General features: G+C 42.2%; 1 protein-coding gene across 2 annotated transcripts in view; it reads right to left on the bottom strand.

The window, feature by feature from the left end:
* dennd5b (DENN/MADD domain containing 5B) overlaps positions 1–15,036 on the bottom strand; it is a 50,632-nt gene that overhangs the window by 17,503 nt on the left and 18,093 nt on the right. The window contains exons 2-5 of one of the 2 annotated variants that reach the window (XM_076051515.1): positions 12,907–12,966; positions 9,298–9,407; positions 6,832–7,510; positions 2,004–2,191 (exon numbers count right to left, since the gene is read on the bottom strand). In XM_076051515.1, coding sequence (XP_075907630.1) covers positions 2,004–2,191; positions 6,832–7,510; positions 9,298–9,407; positions 12,907–12,966 — 1,037 coding nt within the window. The remainder of the gene's footprint in view (positions 1–2,003; positions 2,192–6,831; positions 7,511–9,297; positions 9,408–12,906; positions 12,967–15,036) is intronic. The other variant, XM_076051516.1, reaches the window with a different exon arrangement.

Raw genomic sequence — 15,036 nt, 5'->3', positions numbered from 1 at the left:
TGAAATACAATAAGGGGGACGGCAGAGTTCAAAAACGCAAAAAGCTTGTCTGGCATTAGTTCTGCAATTGTTTTCATTTTTCCCGTCTCCTCCTCCCTGCTTTGCTCCGCTTCGCTCCGAGCCGTTCTTTCATCATCATCGGCCCATTTCTGGGGCAAAGCCACTTCAAAGGATCACTTACAAGCCCAGAGATGATTCGCCCGGCGAGGGGCGGGAGGAGGTTGGCTTGGTGGTGGCACCAAACCAAACCCACCCCACACAGCGCCACCTCGGATCATTAGCACTTCACGGCTGAATGCGGCCGGATGAACAAGTGGCTGGGACTGAGGGTGGGCATGTCAGCAGAGGCCGGAAGCCGGCGAGTCTGGATGTCACGCTTTGTTTCGCGCTTTATCCCACTTTGCCACATGAATACTCACTCGCACACGCACAGCTTCAAGTCCATACAGAAGTATGCAGTGGTGTACTCTAGTTTACTGTAGTGGGTGTACTCTGATTTCCCCCCCCCCTCCCAGCCTCGTAAACATCTGTCCAGCAGCAGCTGCTTCAAAACTACACAAAACAATAGCACCATGCTCAGTTATGTATTAAGTATCCAGCATCCACATATAAGTGAGATCTTGAAAGACGGATGATGTATTGTCTAAATGTAAATGTAATGTAAGCAACACAAGAGATATAACAGTTATTTACAGCTGGACTAGAATTAACTGTCCGATAGCAGTCACAAGAGAAATTTGTTAAAATAAAGAAAAATGAATAAATAATTAACACACTTAGAAAAGAAATAGCTTCATCAATGAAGTGCAAAAAGTGGCGCAAACACACAAAGCGGCACTAAAGCAACGGCTGAATCACAACATAAAACAACCTTTTAATCAAAATTTTAAATGGGAAGTCAACGTTGTGTCAGAAAAACCCACTGATGTCTTTGAGCTTTTTTTTTTAGGTGGTTGTATTGTAATTCGGGACCTTTTCTAAAGGTTATACAGCGTATACCTGCGTATCATGTAGATGACATCACTGGCAGTATGTCAATGGGATTGTCCCCTTTTTTTGAGCAAGTGACTTCCTGTCTTTCTAAGCAAAAGTCCGCCTGCTCATTTCCACGGTGCGTTCATGGCCTTGAGCCTCGGCTTACGTAACGTCAGTAACAATGTCAGGCAACCACACTGGTGGCTGCGGCGTGCACAAGTCTGCAAGCGATTGTTTGAACACGCTGAGGAGACTAATCCTAAAAAAAAGTGAGATCATTTGTTGAAACTAACCCGCTCACTAATGGCCAATCCAAAGTCTGTTCTTATTATACGCTTTTGTCTTTAGGCATTCAAGGTTGTATTGCCTATGTTGTACATATGTTGCTTTTTGTCCTGCCAGTTCCATTCGCACTGTGTAGCATGCTATGGCTGTGTACTGACAATAACATCGAATAAGTGGGTGTGTCTGTCTTACTTTTCCAAGCGACAAACGGAACACTGGCAACTCGAATATCACCTCAATCCTTTGCTCTGAATTCTCACTTCAGGTGAAATTGTAGTGCAGCCTTAATTTGTGACAACTTTCAACAGCTGTATTAAAAGCCAGAGGCTACTGTGACAGTTAATGACCTAATTTCTGAGGGAATTGGGGGGGTGTTATAAGTTTCCTAGAGATCTTTATAGAGAGGTATTATCTGGAGATTACAGACTGAGTACAATCTGGTTGGGATTTTCTCAAGGTTCCCTGTTGCAACAGGCAACAATCAAAGGTCAGCTACTCTGAATCTGACTCATAGCACAAGACCAGTAAAACAAACGCAAGTCATTTTAATGAGAGGAAGCACAGAAAGCAATACAGTACACAGCGAAAACGAAATGGCTACTGATTTATGGAACTAAATCAAATTTGTTGACCTTAATTCTGTATTTTAAAACGAAAATAACTGAAAATCAGAGCCTTATTGTGTGCTGTTTTACCATATATTAGCTCTAATAAGATAATAATATGTCATTTGAGTGCCTTACCTCCTGGGGGAGCTCCAGTTTGGAGCGGTCCGTGCCATCTTTAGATTGCAGACCCATCAGGTAGGGGACAGGAGCATCCAGGAAGTGGAGAAGTGAGGCTGGGAGGATGGGAACGTAGACGTGCTGCCACTGGAAGGGGAAGAGCAGCGTGGTGATTCCCTCGGCAACCGTCATCAACTGCTGATAGTCTGAGGACAGAGTTGGAGAGAGTGACGGAAACATTACTACTTATCATAGAAAAGAGGGAGACCCAATTTATAACAACTCCATCTGGTTGTTTGCCATTGTATATGCTTACAAAGCTCTCTAGCAAGTCCACAATATTGAAGTTGAACCTAAGGGTCTATGAATCTCAGTCATGGCTCCATCTTTGGGGTGAAGTTTGGAGTCATGACTGAAATGCGACAACTTCAAAAAGAAAAACACCAAAATTGAATCATACCATGGAAAAACGGTCTTTGCCTGATTCTGGTATATCGATTCCAGAACCGGGTATCGGTTTGAGTATGTGCCAATACCACAACACCGATACTGGTTCTATATGTATGTCTGTATATGACAGATTGGTTAAATGTGTGTTTGTACCACAGTGAACCTTGTTCTGGAAAAACATGTTGAGGAATGTTGTTCAAATAACAGAACTACTGAAAAAGCAAGTACTCGCACTTTATTTGTTCTGTAATACGAGTGGTATCGGTGCATCCCTCGGAAAAACCCCTTAACGACTAATACCTTTGGAAATGCCATTGACGCCACCTAAAAAGAGTGAACGCTACAGTGCAATTTTATTTAGCGTTTAGTGACTTGTGGCAGAGTAATGGTTTATATGTGGTTTTCTATGATTATACTGTAATGATTACAATTGGTATTGCTCAGCCTATAACAGATAAAGATTTATTTAACCCTCTCTGGATTATTACACTGCATTTTACTGGATTTATGGTGTATGTACCGAAATGTAAAGATTATAGCAGAGGGAAGAGAGCAAGTTGTTGGTTGGGAGGTTTTTGAAATAAATTGATTTAAGAGTTCTGATGTGAAAGAAGGACTTTAATCATGTGATTCAAATCAAATCTGAGGGAGAGTTCGGCTTTAGAACAGGAGGAATTACATTCTGATGGATTCTTCTCAATCTCCTTTTCGCCTGCACACGTGCGTGTGTGTGCGTGTGTGTGTGTGCGTGCGTGCGTGCGTGCGTGCGTGTGTGTGGGTGGATGCTGCTTCCCCTGTTCCCTAACAGATTAAGGCCAACAGTTGCCGACTGGGTTTTGATATTGAGTTCAACAGCAGTTTTATCAGAAGATGGTCGGAGGAAGAGTGATTAAAGGCTGGGTGGTGAAATCCCAAGGCAAAATAAATAAATAAATAAAAATACATATTGCTCCTTTTCCAAAAAAAAAAAAAAAAAAAAAGAATATGGGTCCCCAGTCTGTCCTGTATTTTAAATGGCCATTTAGCGGTTCATGGAAAGCAATGAATGGAACTGAAATTCAGTGTTGTCACATTACCTCAGAATATTCAAACCACAAACACAGCATTTTATAATAATCATACCATACAAAAAAGCTTTTGGTCCATGTCATCTCTCACCGTCTCATTCTTCAAAAAGACGCTACAAAGAAACTTAAAAACGGGGACAAAAAGATTGAAGAGTTTCTATCTAACGTCAGTAACTGGCAGATCATTCTTTAGAATTTAAAAATAGGGAGATGTTGGTGAATCCATCAGTCAGGGGACAGAAACTGAAGAGTTTAAAAAATTGTTAAGAGGGATTGTTAGTTATTATGTAACCCTCTCACTTTGGTAATCCAGAGAACAAAGCATTTTAGAATTATGTTTTAATCTTACGTTATATTTAGTATTATGCGGCACTGTAAATTGTCCTTGTACTTGTTTCAAAGACATGAGGAGAAATGCTACTTTGCTGTCAAACTTTATCGTTGCTTTTGTTCAAGTCTGAACAGGTTCAGAGTGGCTCCCACACACACACAAACACACACACACACACAACTCTGTGGGAAACAAAGCGAGGAAGTCTGACGGTTTCTCATTTCACAAGTTCCAGCAGATCCTCAACAGCCAAAAAGCCGACCGCACAGAAAACAAGGACGTGTTCAGGTTTTGTGTCCGAACTGGTTTTGTTTTTACCACAATTTCAACGAAATCTTTTAAAAGAACGAACTGAAGTACTGAAAATTAAAAACAAAACATCTTTTATCAGCAATAGGAGATATATATTTTTTTTTATGTAATGGTTTTAGGGGTAAACAAGATTCAAAGAAGACATCTTATAGATCTCCTTAACCAAAATTAAACAATACATCAATATATTAATTTACTTTTTTACCCACAAGGAACTTTTTATTTGCTATTAATCAAGTGTAAAACAACTTCAGTCATGGCAAAGTTCAGATTAGATTCATAATAATATCACACACACACACACACACACACACACACACACACACACACACACACACACACACACACACACACACACACACACACACACACACACACACACACACACACACACACACAGAAACCTGATTAGACTAAGGGTAGCTGTGCAGAAATCCCCAGCAGACTTTATGGAAGCTGAAAAACAGGATGGGACGTGTCATAGTGAGAGTTGCATGGTGCGTGAAGGGACCGACAGCCACGGTGAGTTTTCAATCTCACAAAGGAAGCGGTGAGCCGAGTGTGATGCAGGCCTGACTTGAGAGATGACAAGAGTCCCCATCAGCTGCACCCTGATGAGGATGATGAGGATGATGATGTTGCGATATAAAACAAGAGTGCAAAAAAACAAAAATTACTTTCTAGGAGGAAGATTCAGCTGATATGAAAATGTCAAGGGCTTAGAGCAGCTCAACTGCTGACATGGAAAAAGAAAAGAAAAGAAATGCATAAACGAGGCTGGAAATGACCGATTCTTTGAACACTGATTGGCCTGGTGACAAAAGGCTAAAACCAGACACGTACAGAAACTACCATCCCATGAAATGAAACACGATACTGGGAGGGAGGTGGGCTGGGGTGGTGGTGGTGGTGGGAGAAAGCTACACACAGATTTCTGCAGAGTGTGTAGAAAGCTGTTCTACACACTCTGATGACTGCCATGACTGCAGCAAAGCGGCAAGTGATGTGAAAGTAAGTTAACAGGAAATGTCTACAAATTGGGTGAAAAGCAGCACAAGGTATGTAGCGAATGGATGCAATTGCATGGAATTAAAATTTCAAGGTCCAGTGTGCAGAATTTGGCCTGATTTCTGATTTTTATTTCGGTAAAAGCTTAGCATACTGCCCATAAACACAATAATAAAAGTGTATACTCGCGGCACAATAAAAGCCATTTGGTTTTCCTACCCATAGAACAGTTCTTAGCTATATATAAGAATATGCATAGTTCAAGGGTCTTGATCCCAGTTAGCTGCCATCTTGCACAGCCATATTTCTAAGGAAGCCTGGTGTGGACAATCCAGCTGCCTGACAGCGCGATTTGTATTTAGGGTGAACGCTGGCGTCCTCAAATAAACCCATGAAGAGGAAGAAGGTGGATGACGTATCCAGGTTTGGGTGCGCAAAAATAATAATAATAATAATTGTGCTAGAAGAAAAGTAAACTTTGCCACAATTTAAATTCATGTTTTTTTCTGATCTGACATATAACCTATTTGTTTTTTGTTTGTTTATTGATTTATGTCCAAACACTTGGTCTGCACCAGGGGAAGATCTCTCCCTGGCAGCGCGTCCAGAGACAGTGTGTAATCCTTCAGACACAGACGGGGCTGTGTGTTGAGCGTGCACATTTGCTTTTCCCTTGCTGAGAGTTTTTATGTCTGTGAGTCATCAGACACAGACAGTGCACCGCAGACCAGCCGAGGTGTCGACTGAAAGTGAGAAAGAGGAGGATGGAGGAAAAGTAGGTTGGTTTCAGTCCACAGAGCAGCTTGGCTCTGCCAGGCTGCATGTGGCTGAACAGGGCACAAGTAGGAGCACAAACACGCAGATCACTTGTAAATAGCCCAACTGTCCGTAAGATGTAAATATCTCATTTGTTTTTTCCCTTTCTTACCCTATAAATATTTTCTTCTCTTTTTTTCAGTTAATTTATTTTTTCTTCTCTTTGCATTAGGTTGATGCTGTAGTTATTATGTGTATGTCCCCAATGTGGGATTAATAAGGGCATTTTGTTCTGTTCTATTCTATTCTGAACACAGTGGAGTGTATTCACATCTTGATATCCATTTTAGGAAATACTACAGAGACGGAACCTGTGTTATTGCAGACGGCCACTGTGCTTGTTTAAAATTGAACTGTGCCTGAATGAGTTTTTTTTTTTTTTTTTGCATACTACATTTATTGCTCCAATTTATTGACAGAACTCACAATATTGTCTTGGATGTTCCTCCTTTGTCATATTGTTGCATTGATTTTCATATTAGACGGATATCAGGAATATTGCACAAGGCTACGTAATTCTTTCAGTGCTACGGTATTTAAGAAGATGAGATGAGATGACATAAATTTAACTTGAACTTAATCAAAACAGTGTAGTTGAAAATATGTAGAAAATCACATTGGTTATTGGGATTAAAAGTGTGAACATCGAAAAACAGCTGACTGGTCAAAACTATGACCGACTAAAATTTTTGTTGTACTGTCATTGAAAGTACCAAAGCTCTAAAAAAATGATCCAGCCAGATGCTCATTTTGACCTCCGACCTCTAATCAATGCATAGGTGGGGATCGGACCCCCACCCGACCCCCCGGTATTTCGCACACTGGTTACCATCCCTTGATGGCCACACACTTGGACCCTCACCTTGTGAGTAGAGGAGGATCTGCATCTCCAGCAGCGTGCAGGTGAACACCTGCACCAGGTTCTCGACCCCCAGCAGCCTGAAGGCCTCGCCCAGGGGGAAGTCGGCCAGCGGCAGCTCGCCCACGCCGGGCCTCTGGCAGACGATGGGTTCGTGCACGCCGTGGAACTTGAGGGACCTGCCCGGGGCCGGCAGCGGCACCTCGTACAGGATGTTGTACACGTAGCTCTCCAGCGGGAGCGGCGGCGGCGCTGAGCCGGTGACGGCCCGGTGCAGCTGGGACAGGAAGCTGCGGCAGGCGTGCATGAAGGGTAGGGGCGCCACCAGGCACAGGGCCTTGGTCACGTAGAGGGTGTCCCGAGACGAGTCGTAGCTGCGGGTCGACGAGGCTGTGTGGCAGTCGCCCTCGTCCAGGTTGCTGGCCAGAGAGTCCATGCTGGAGGAGGAGGAGGAGGAGGTGGAGGAGGAGGAAGCACAGCCAGACGAATGTTCCGCCGCGTTGTGCATCTGGTGCAGCGTCTGCATGGCCGAGCAGATCTGCGGGCTGGTCACCTCCTCGTAGAAGGTGTGGACGAAGCCGTACGTCCGCGAGCCGTCCTCCCTGGTGATGATGAAGGAGTGGAAGTGCGGCTCCCGCGGCTCCGCCTGCGTCCTGAACGACAGGCCTTTGGGCAGACAGAGCTGTGTGAGGGACGACAGCAGAGAGAAGAAAGAGGTGGAGAGGGAGGAGGGAGTGAAGGGAGGAGAGGAAGGAGGATGGGGTGATGGTGGCAGAGAAGGAGGAGGAGGAGAGACCGCAGTTAATAAGGCAGTGTCAGCAAGATGAGAAAAAAAAACATATATTATATTGTGATATTTATAAATATCAACAAAGACATATGTATATGTGTGTGTATGTATGCATACATACATACACACATATACACACTGTAACTCCAAGTCAATCACACTTCTGTGAAATCCGCCTGTCCAGTTACAAAGCAACGCTGATTGTGAATCCATTTCACCTGCTGTTGTGCAACTGGAACAGGCCACAGGTGGAAATGAGAGGCAATTAGCAAGACAATGCCGATAAAGGAGTGGTTCTCCAGGTGGTGTCTGCAGACCATTTCTCTGCTCTCATCCTTTCTGGCTGATGCTTTGGTTACATTTGCATCTTGTCAGTGTCCCACCCCTGGAGGTACCATGAGGCGGTGTCTACCACCTGCTGAAGTCGTTCAGGTAGTGCTGCTCATCCAAGATGGCACATCAACGCGAGCTGTGGCAAGAAGGTTTGCTGTGTCTCCCAGCACAGTGTAGAGCGTGGAGGAGATACCAAGAGACATGGAGGGGGCCGTAGGAGGGTAACAACCCAGCAGCACCTCCTACCTCCTTCTTTATGCAAGGAGCTACAGGAGGAACACTGGCAGAGCCCTGCAAAATGAGCTTCAGCAGGCCACTAATGTGCATGTGTCTGCTCAATCGGCCAGGAACAGACTCTACGAGATCAAGATAGGCAAATTCGCCATTGGGGCCCTGTGCTTTTCATGGATGAAAGCAGGTTCACACTGAGCACATGTGACCGACGTGACATAGTCTGGAGACGCCGTGGAGAACGTTACGCTGCCTGCAACATCATCCAGCATGACCGCTTTGGCAGTGGGTCAGTCATGGTTTTGCGGAAGCATTTCTTTGGAAGGCCGCAAAGCTCTCCTTGTGCTAGCCAGAGGTACCATCAGCCTGTATTCCACTTTTATTTTGAGTAGGATTCTAAATTCAGACCCCCATGGAATGATAATTTAATTTTACATTGATCATTTTTATGTTATTTTGTTCTCAACACATTCCACTGAGTGATTAATAAAGTTTTTCAACTGGAACATTTCCTTAATTGATAGAACTCCTTAATTGGGATAAAATATATATATATACACATATACACACACACACACACACCAATGACAATCTGAGAGCATCTGGTTTCAGACCAGTGCCACTGCATAATGATGGTGCTCCTATGCTGCTGTAAGGCAAGAACCGACACTGAATTATTCAGCAGAGGTGACGCCAAGCTAGGTGGAAAAACCGTGCAAAGAACCTTCCATCAAACGACTGAAAGACACCAAGAGCCCAAGGCTCTGAGAATCCACACCATGCCTGTGTGGTTTTGAAGCTGATATCACATATAAACACTTCAGCATCATAAATACAACAGACACTGACTTGTTATCAACGAGTCAGAGGACAGCGGCACAGCTAACAGGTTTTTGCTGAGCTTTGATAATTAGAGATCATTACCGGTGCAATGCAGAGTTGTAAACAGACACGGTGAACCTCTTTGCAGAGACAGCTTAAAGGTTGGATGTGTAATATTTGGAAATTTTGAAGAAGAAATGGCTACATCAAGCACTATCCATTTATTCATTCATCCATCTTCTATACCCGCTATGACCGTACCGTGTTCCCACTCAATGCACGGAACAACTTACCATGTTGACAGCATCCTGGTCAAAGGGATTCCACTCCACATTCTCAGGGTAGCGGGCGAGAACCTTGGACTTGAAAGTCCTCTTCAGTGGGCTCTGCTCCAAGTTTTCACCTGAATGGGCAAAATGTGTAAAAAAGACAACTTCTCAGCAGATTGATCAGCAACAAGCACAACTTTTGCAAAAAGACAGCCACAAGGAAATTGTTTCACTTTTGTTATTCCACACTTTCATGGAGCTTTAGTAGATATCGCCCTACTTATGACCTTCAATGACCAACAAATCACTTTTAAAATTAGTCTGTGGCAGAAAAGCGCACACAGATTATTATATCAACTATGCTAACTTATTGTGACCATGAACCTCCACTTAACTGTTGATGCGCGAAATTTGGAAATATCACTAGACTAAGATGGCAGCAACAACTACCTCACCCATGTGTGGAGTACATACAGTGTGTAGATCAGGGGTTTAATGTCAACTAAAAATTAACAAAAGCGTAAAAAAAAATGCGTCTTTAAAGGTCCACAGTATTTAGCTCTTTATTGAAATGACTCTTAAAACAATGGAAAAATTATGAAATACATCTATTTTATGCTCACCCATCATTACTATATATATGTTTTTGTTCCGTATGTGTGTGTGTGTGTGTGTGCACGCAAATTTCATCAGTCAGTTGTCAGACCAGCAGCGTGGAGACAAACCTTGTCAAATGCAGGGCAGCAGCTGCTGAGGTTATTGAACTATAGCTTTCCACTGGAAGCGGCTCTACAATCTATTTCCTCACTACACTTCGGCTGTCTTCCAGTGCTATGTTATGCTGCTCTGCAGACTTTTGTTCATTTCATTGGGGCACACCATTACGTATGACACACCGATGCTCGTTTTGCTGCTGCAGTCAGCGAGGTGTTTTACATTAAAAATGGAAACGCTTGAAAAGAAATTGAGAGAATTTGTTGTGAATATCCCCAGGCAGACTGGCCTCAACACAAGGGGGCTCAAGAGGAAGAAATTATACGGTGTCATGTATAAAGACATGAACAAAACATCAATAAATTACTTTTACTGTATTTTAAATTGTTGAAAAATATATTTGTATATATCCGTTTACTGTCTTTACTGTATTTGTGATAAGTGCACATATGTGACTGTCTCTCGTGTCCCACAGAGTACTGCAAAAGTATAATTCCAAGAAATCTGTGAAAAACATTCAATAACTACAAATGAATTCTGTCAGCACCGTCTGCACTGCTGGATTCTGCTGCATCAACAGTAACAGCTCTATTAATCCCCAATAAGACAACGACGAAGATGTTGATTAAAGAAAAGGGCATGGTGAAATTTCAAAACAGTTAATACGTACTGCCTGTTGGGGTCAAACCTGCTGCTCTGCAACGACTCTCTGTGGGGCTTTTCATCCCACCAGCAGGCGGCAAACCATTTAATTTCCAGATCTCCAACTAGGTGGAGATGATGATTGATTTTAGCTAAGTGATTAGGCTCTGACAGTGGGAAGGCTGGAGTGCTCAGCGGAGAGTTTGGGCTTTTCTTATGATTAAATCCAGGTCGGAAGGTTAGTGAAGAGCTTTGAATGTTGAATGATTGAGCATCCAAGTCACTTGACCAATAATGATTTTGTCTGAAGACATGGGCACAAATGAGAGAAACCGCATTCATGACAAAACCTCCCAAAATAGTTAAGATAGAATTTACAACAGAAAACAGATGGGCTACATGTATAACCTGTGTCAGAGGTGGCTTGTGTTCAGCCTCACAGCTTTTAATTGTTTTATACATTTTGTCCCAAGGTGTTACAGGAAAAGTAACAGTTAACTAATTATATATTAAGACAAACAAAAAACTTAAAGATGCTATGGATGACCTGGCGGAATTGGGTTTCACAAAAAAATAGAATGTGAAGGAAAGGGAATGAGTTGGATACTTTTCTGTCAATGAGTTCTTGGCAATAAATTAAAACAACAAATTAAAACTGCGTAAGAAGGGTGTTGAGTAATCTGGAAAACGCTTGCATCTTAGCATTCCTTCTTACTGAACCCTTCTTACCAGCCTTCTTAAATTCTCAGAGAGTGTTTGGGCACTAGGAGGGCCGGAAAGAGTGGGTCAGCTCGATTTTAAAGTCCTCTTGGTGGAGGAGTTTCTGGGAAACTCTGGGAATCTCATTTTTCTTTCACATGCTTCTAAAGAAGGTTCGAAAGAAGCTCTTAGCAATTAGAGCTTCTTAACTAATCTGGGAAACAAGGCCATTGTTTGTTTTCTGCCTTTTAAAAGCCAGTTTTTTTTTTTCTTTGCCACTGTTACCCAAGTGCTTCCTGTCAAGTAGGAACAATTTGCTTTAAGAGCATGGACAAGACCTGCTCAAAATATAAAGCAGCTAGGTAATTTTGTTATAATATAGCCTAAATACAAATAAAGCTGAAATGCGCGGAATTGAATTAAGAGAGCATCTTGACCACAGTTTGTGTTCTTTCTCTGTAAAATGTTGGGATGATGGGAACTCAAAAAGCAGAAGTTGACCTCAAACAGCAAACAAAGTAAACAGGACTACCTCCCTTCATCTATTATCGGCTTTGATTTGAGAAAAGGGCGAGCAACAAAAATAGTTATGCTATGACCAAGCAGGAGGAAAGAGAGTGATTTGGATAACAAGCTCAAAGGAAGTTGACCCAAATGCAGCTCTGAGAACAGACAGAGAGAGAGACGGAGAGAGGAAGAGAGAGGCTAAGGGGATGAAATCATTAGTGTAATCCACAAAGAGATCGGCCAGTGTTACAGGTGATTTCCCCTTCAGTGGGCCAGAAACTTTCTATTATTGTCGGTTCCATATAAAGTGTAGTAAAATGTCAGGTTTTCTGTATTCTGAAGATTTTTTTTCCAACTGGGGCAAATTAGCATAACCTTTCCACAATATTATGCCTCAGGAGGTAGACTAATGGATCGATCACTAATCAGAAGGTCAGCGATTCAATTCCCACAAGTCCACACGTCGATGTATCCTTGGACATTAACCCACTACAGCTCCTGATAGCTGCCATTAGTGGTATTATGATATATAGTCAGTATATGCAAACAGTAACTTAACATGGTGTGAAAAGGGGGAATAATAACAGTGGTAGTTGGTAGACTAGAAGAACAAGTGGAGAAGAGTTACCATTTTCCAAACAAAAGCCAATTCTAGTGTTATACTTTGTTCTAATTTTGCGTTGCGCTGTATCATCAAATTTATGTTGGGGCACTTAGATGTAGAGCAGGTTTAGACCGTGCTGATATTAAAGTAGAATAGAATAGAAAAGAATAGATGTACTTTACTGATCTCAAATCATGAAAAAATAATCGTGCACTAAGGGCACCGTGTCAAAGGCAAAACCGCCTTTTTGAAAAGGCAGAAAAAGCTCAAGCAGATCCTGACGCCTAAATTAAAAAGACAAGACAGAGACGATGAATTCAGCGAGAAAAACATGAAATCGGTCTCAATCAGCGGCTGTGTGTTAAACCAATATCAACCGTGGAATCACACAGCTACAACAGTCATTGGAAAGAGGCATCTGACAAGCATTCAGACAGTCAGGTGTAGTAGCATTGATGGCGCTTTACCTGTGGCTGCGATATCAGGGTCCCTGCCTTGGCGGTCAGCTTCTAGCCACTGGTACAAAGCTACAGACGAGACGCATGCAGAAAAACATGGAGCAAAAAAACAGAAGAAAACAAAAATGGAAGCAATGTTAAAACAAATGCATAATAATGAAAAGCAAATTAGTCAATGGAATGACAAAGATGGATGTGGCACAATAAAAAACATACATGGTCAATGTTGACACTGATAGTTAAGAAATGGACACATGGGTTTGGAATGTTTTACAATCTAAATTGGCACTTTGGATCAAACACGGAATAAAGCGTGTGCAAACAGAGCAAGCATGACAGTCACATGAAACAGCCGAGTCGCAGATTTGCGATGTTAGTTATGTCGAAAGTCACCTCTATTTGAGACTTCTCCCATTAATATTTCGTCATTCGGGAAGAAAAAAGCATTTTCAATATGTGCAACAAACAATGAACTGGTGTTGATGCACTCTGGTGTCCACCTTTAAAGGTGAAGTGTGTAATATTTGGACATTTTGAAGAAGAAAAAGCCATCGTCATCGAGTAGTTACATTATAGACTGCAGCCATTTTCACTCTCCCTCCCTCTCCTGAGCTTGCCAGCGAGCTACGGTGGCCTGCGTACACAAACCTGGATACCTCGTCCACCTTCTTCATTGGTTTATTTGAAGACGCTAGTGTTCACCCTAAATACAAAATGCGCTGTCAGGCAGCTGGATTGTCCATAACAGGCTTCCTTAGAAATATGGTGGTGCAAGATGGCAGCTAACTGGGAGCAGGACCCTTGATCTATGGATATTCTTATATACAAATCAGAACCGTTCTAGAGGTAGGAAAACCAAATAACTTTTTTATGATTAAAACTCATAGTGTCATCTATCTATCTATCTATCCTTCTGTCCATCTATCTATCTACCGTTCTGTTGACTATAGCACTCTTTTGAGTAAACAGACAAGGTTTTAATCCCTGTGTGAGAACCCCTGGTGAAGGACCCGACCCAAGATTAGAGGCCTTAATGAGCACTCTCCCAAGTCCCAACACAAAATTCCACTTTGTACAGTTGTCAGGACAACGCTGGACAGAGGCGTCTGAATTCAAAGTGCCTTTAACACAGCAGAGCGAGATCTCCACTCTGCATGTTGTTGGCTGTGATCTACCCTGCCAGCCACATTGCACAGTGAACAGTTAATGGGAACAGCTATCAAGTTTGCTTCTCTTTAACACCGCCAAAATGATATTGAAAAAGATTCAAAAGCAATGAGAACATTGTTCAACAGCATTTCCATGCGTCTAAGTTGAGCATAAGACAGGTGCAGAATCAATGGATATAATTGCAGCAGCTGCAAGCAGACAGATTCAGAGAATCTTTTGAGTTGAGAAGTAAAATCCTACAATAACAAATGGTTTTAGTATTACGTCTGATTGTTTATCTAAACTATCGCATTTATTTAGTCAGTTTTTGCTAAACAGAACTTTAAGTATTGATAGAATAGAAAATGGTTGGATGGCTGAATGGAGTGGCTGAAACAAAAGTTTTCAGTTTTCTAAGTTCAGATGCTTTATGGACACATTTTCGTTCATTGTTCATCTTCTTAAAAATGAATGTTGGAAATGCTGGAGAGGGAAACCCCGAGGTATCGCATCAACTCTTATCTGCTTTTTCAATATGTGTATTTACACCTTTCTGAATACTGTTATCTTCCCATTTGAAATTTGACCTTCTAACACATACACACAAAAAGCAAACGCACTAAAAGAGATGGAAAACCTGTCATGTATAACTGTTTCCACTCAACCAAGACTGAAACCGCTGCCGCCTCTCTCTCTCTCTCTCTCTCCTGCTAATGCGTTTGGCCTTTTTAATCAGATTTTTCTTTTAATGTCAACATAGAGTTCATGATTTGCAAACTTCATCACTTCCAGTTTGGCCAGTGTTGGTATGGTAATAATTAGGGATGCACCGATGCCGATACCGGTATTGCATATTGGTACCGATACCGCGTTGGAGTACGCTAGTCGCACTTGTATAATACGGGGCGTTGTTCAAAAAGGGAATATTTTTGAAAGACATGCAGAATGAGGAATATTGATCAAGTAACAGAACATGTGTGGAAAAATTTT

Source organism: Nelusetta ayraudi, unplaced genomic scaffold (assembly GCF_046127955.1).
Source record: "Nelusetta ayraudi isolate G7.1 ecotype Tasmania unplaced genomic scaffold, CSIRO-AGI_Nayr_v1 ptg000135l, whole genome shotgun sequence".
Lineage (NCBI taxonomy): Eukaryota > Metazoa > Chordata > Actinopteri > Tetraodontiformes > Monacanthidae > Nelusetta > Nelusetta ayraudi.
This window is presented reverse-complemented; position numbering and strand designations above follow the sequence as displayed.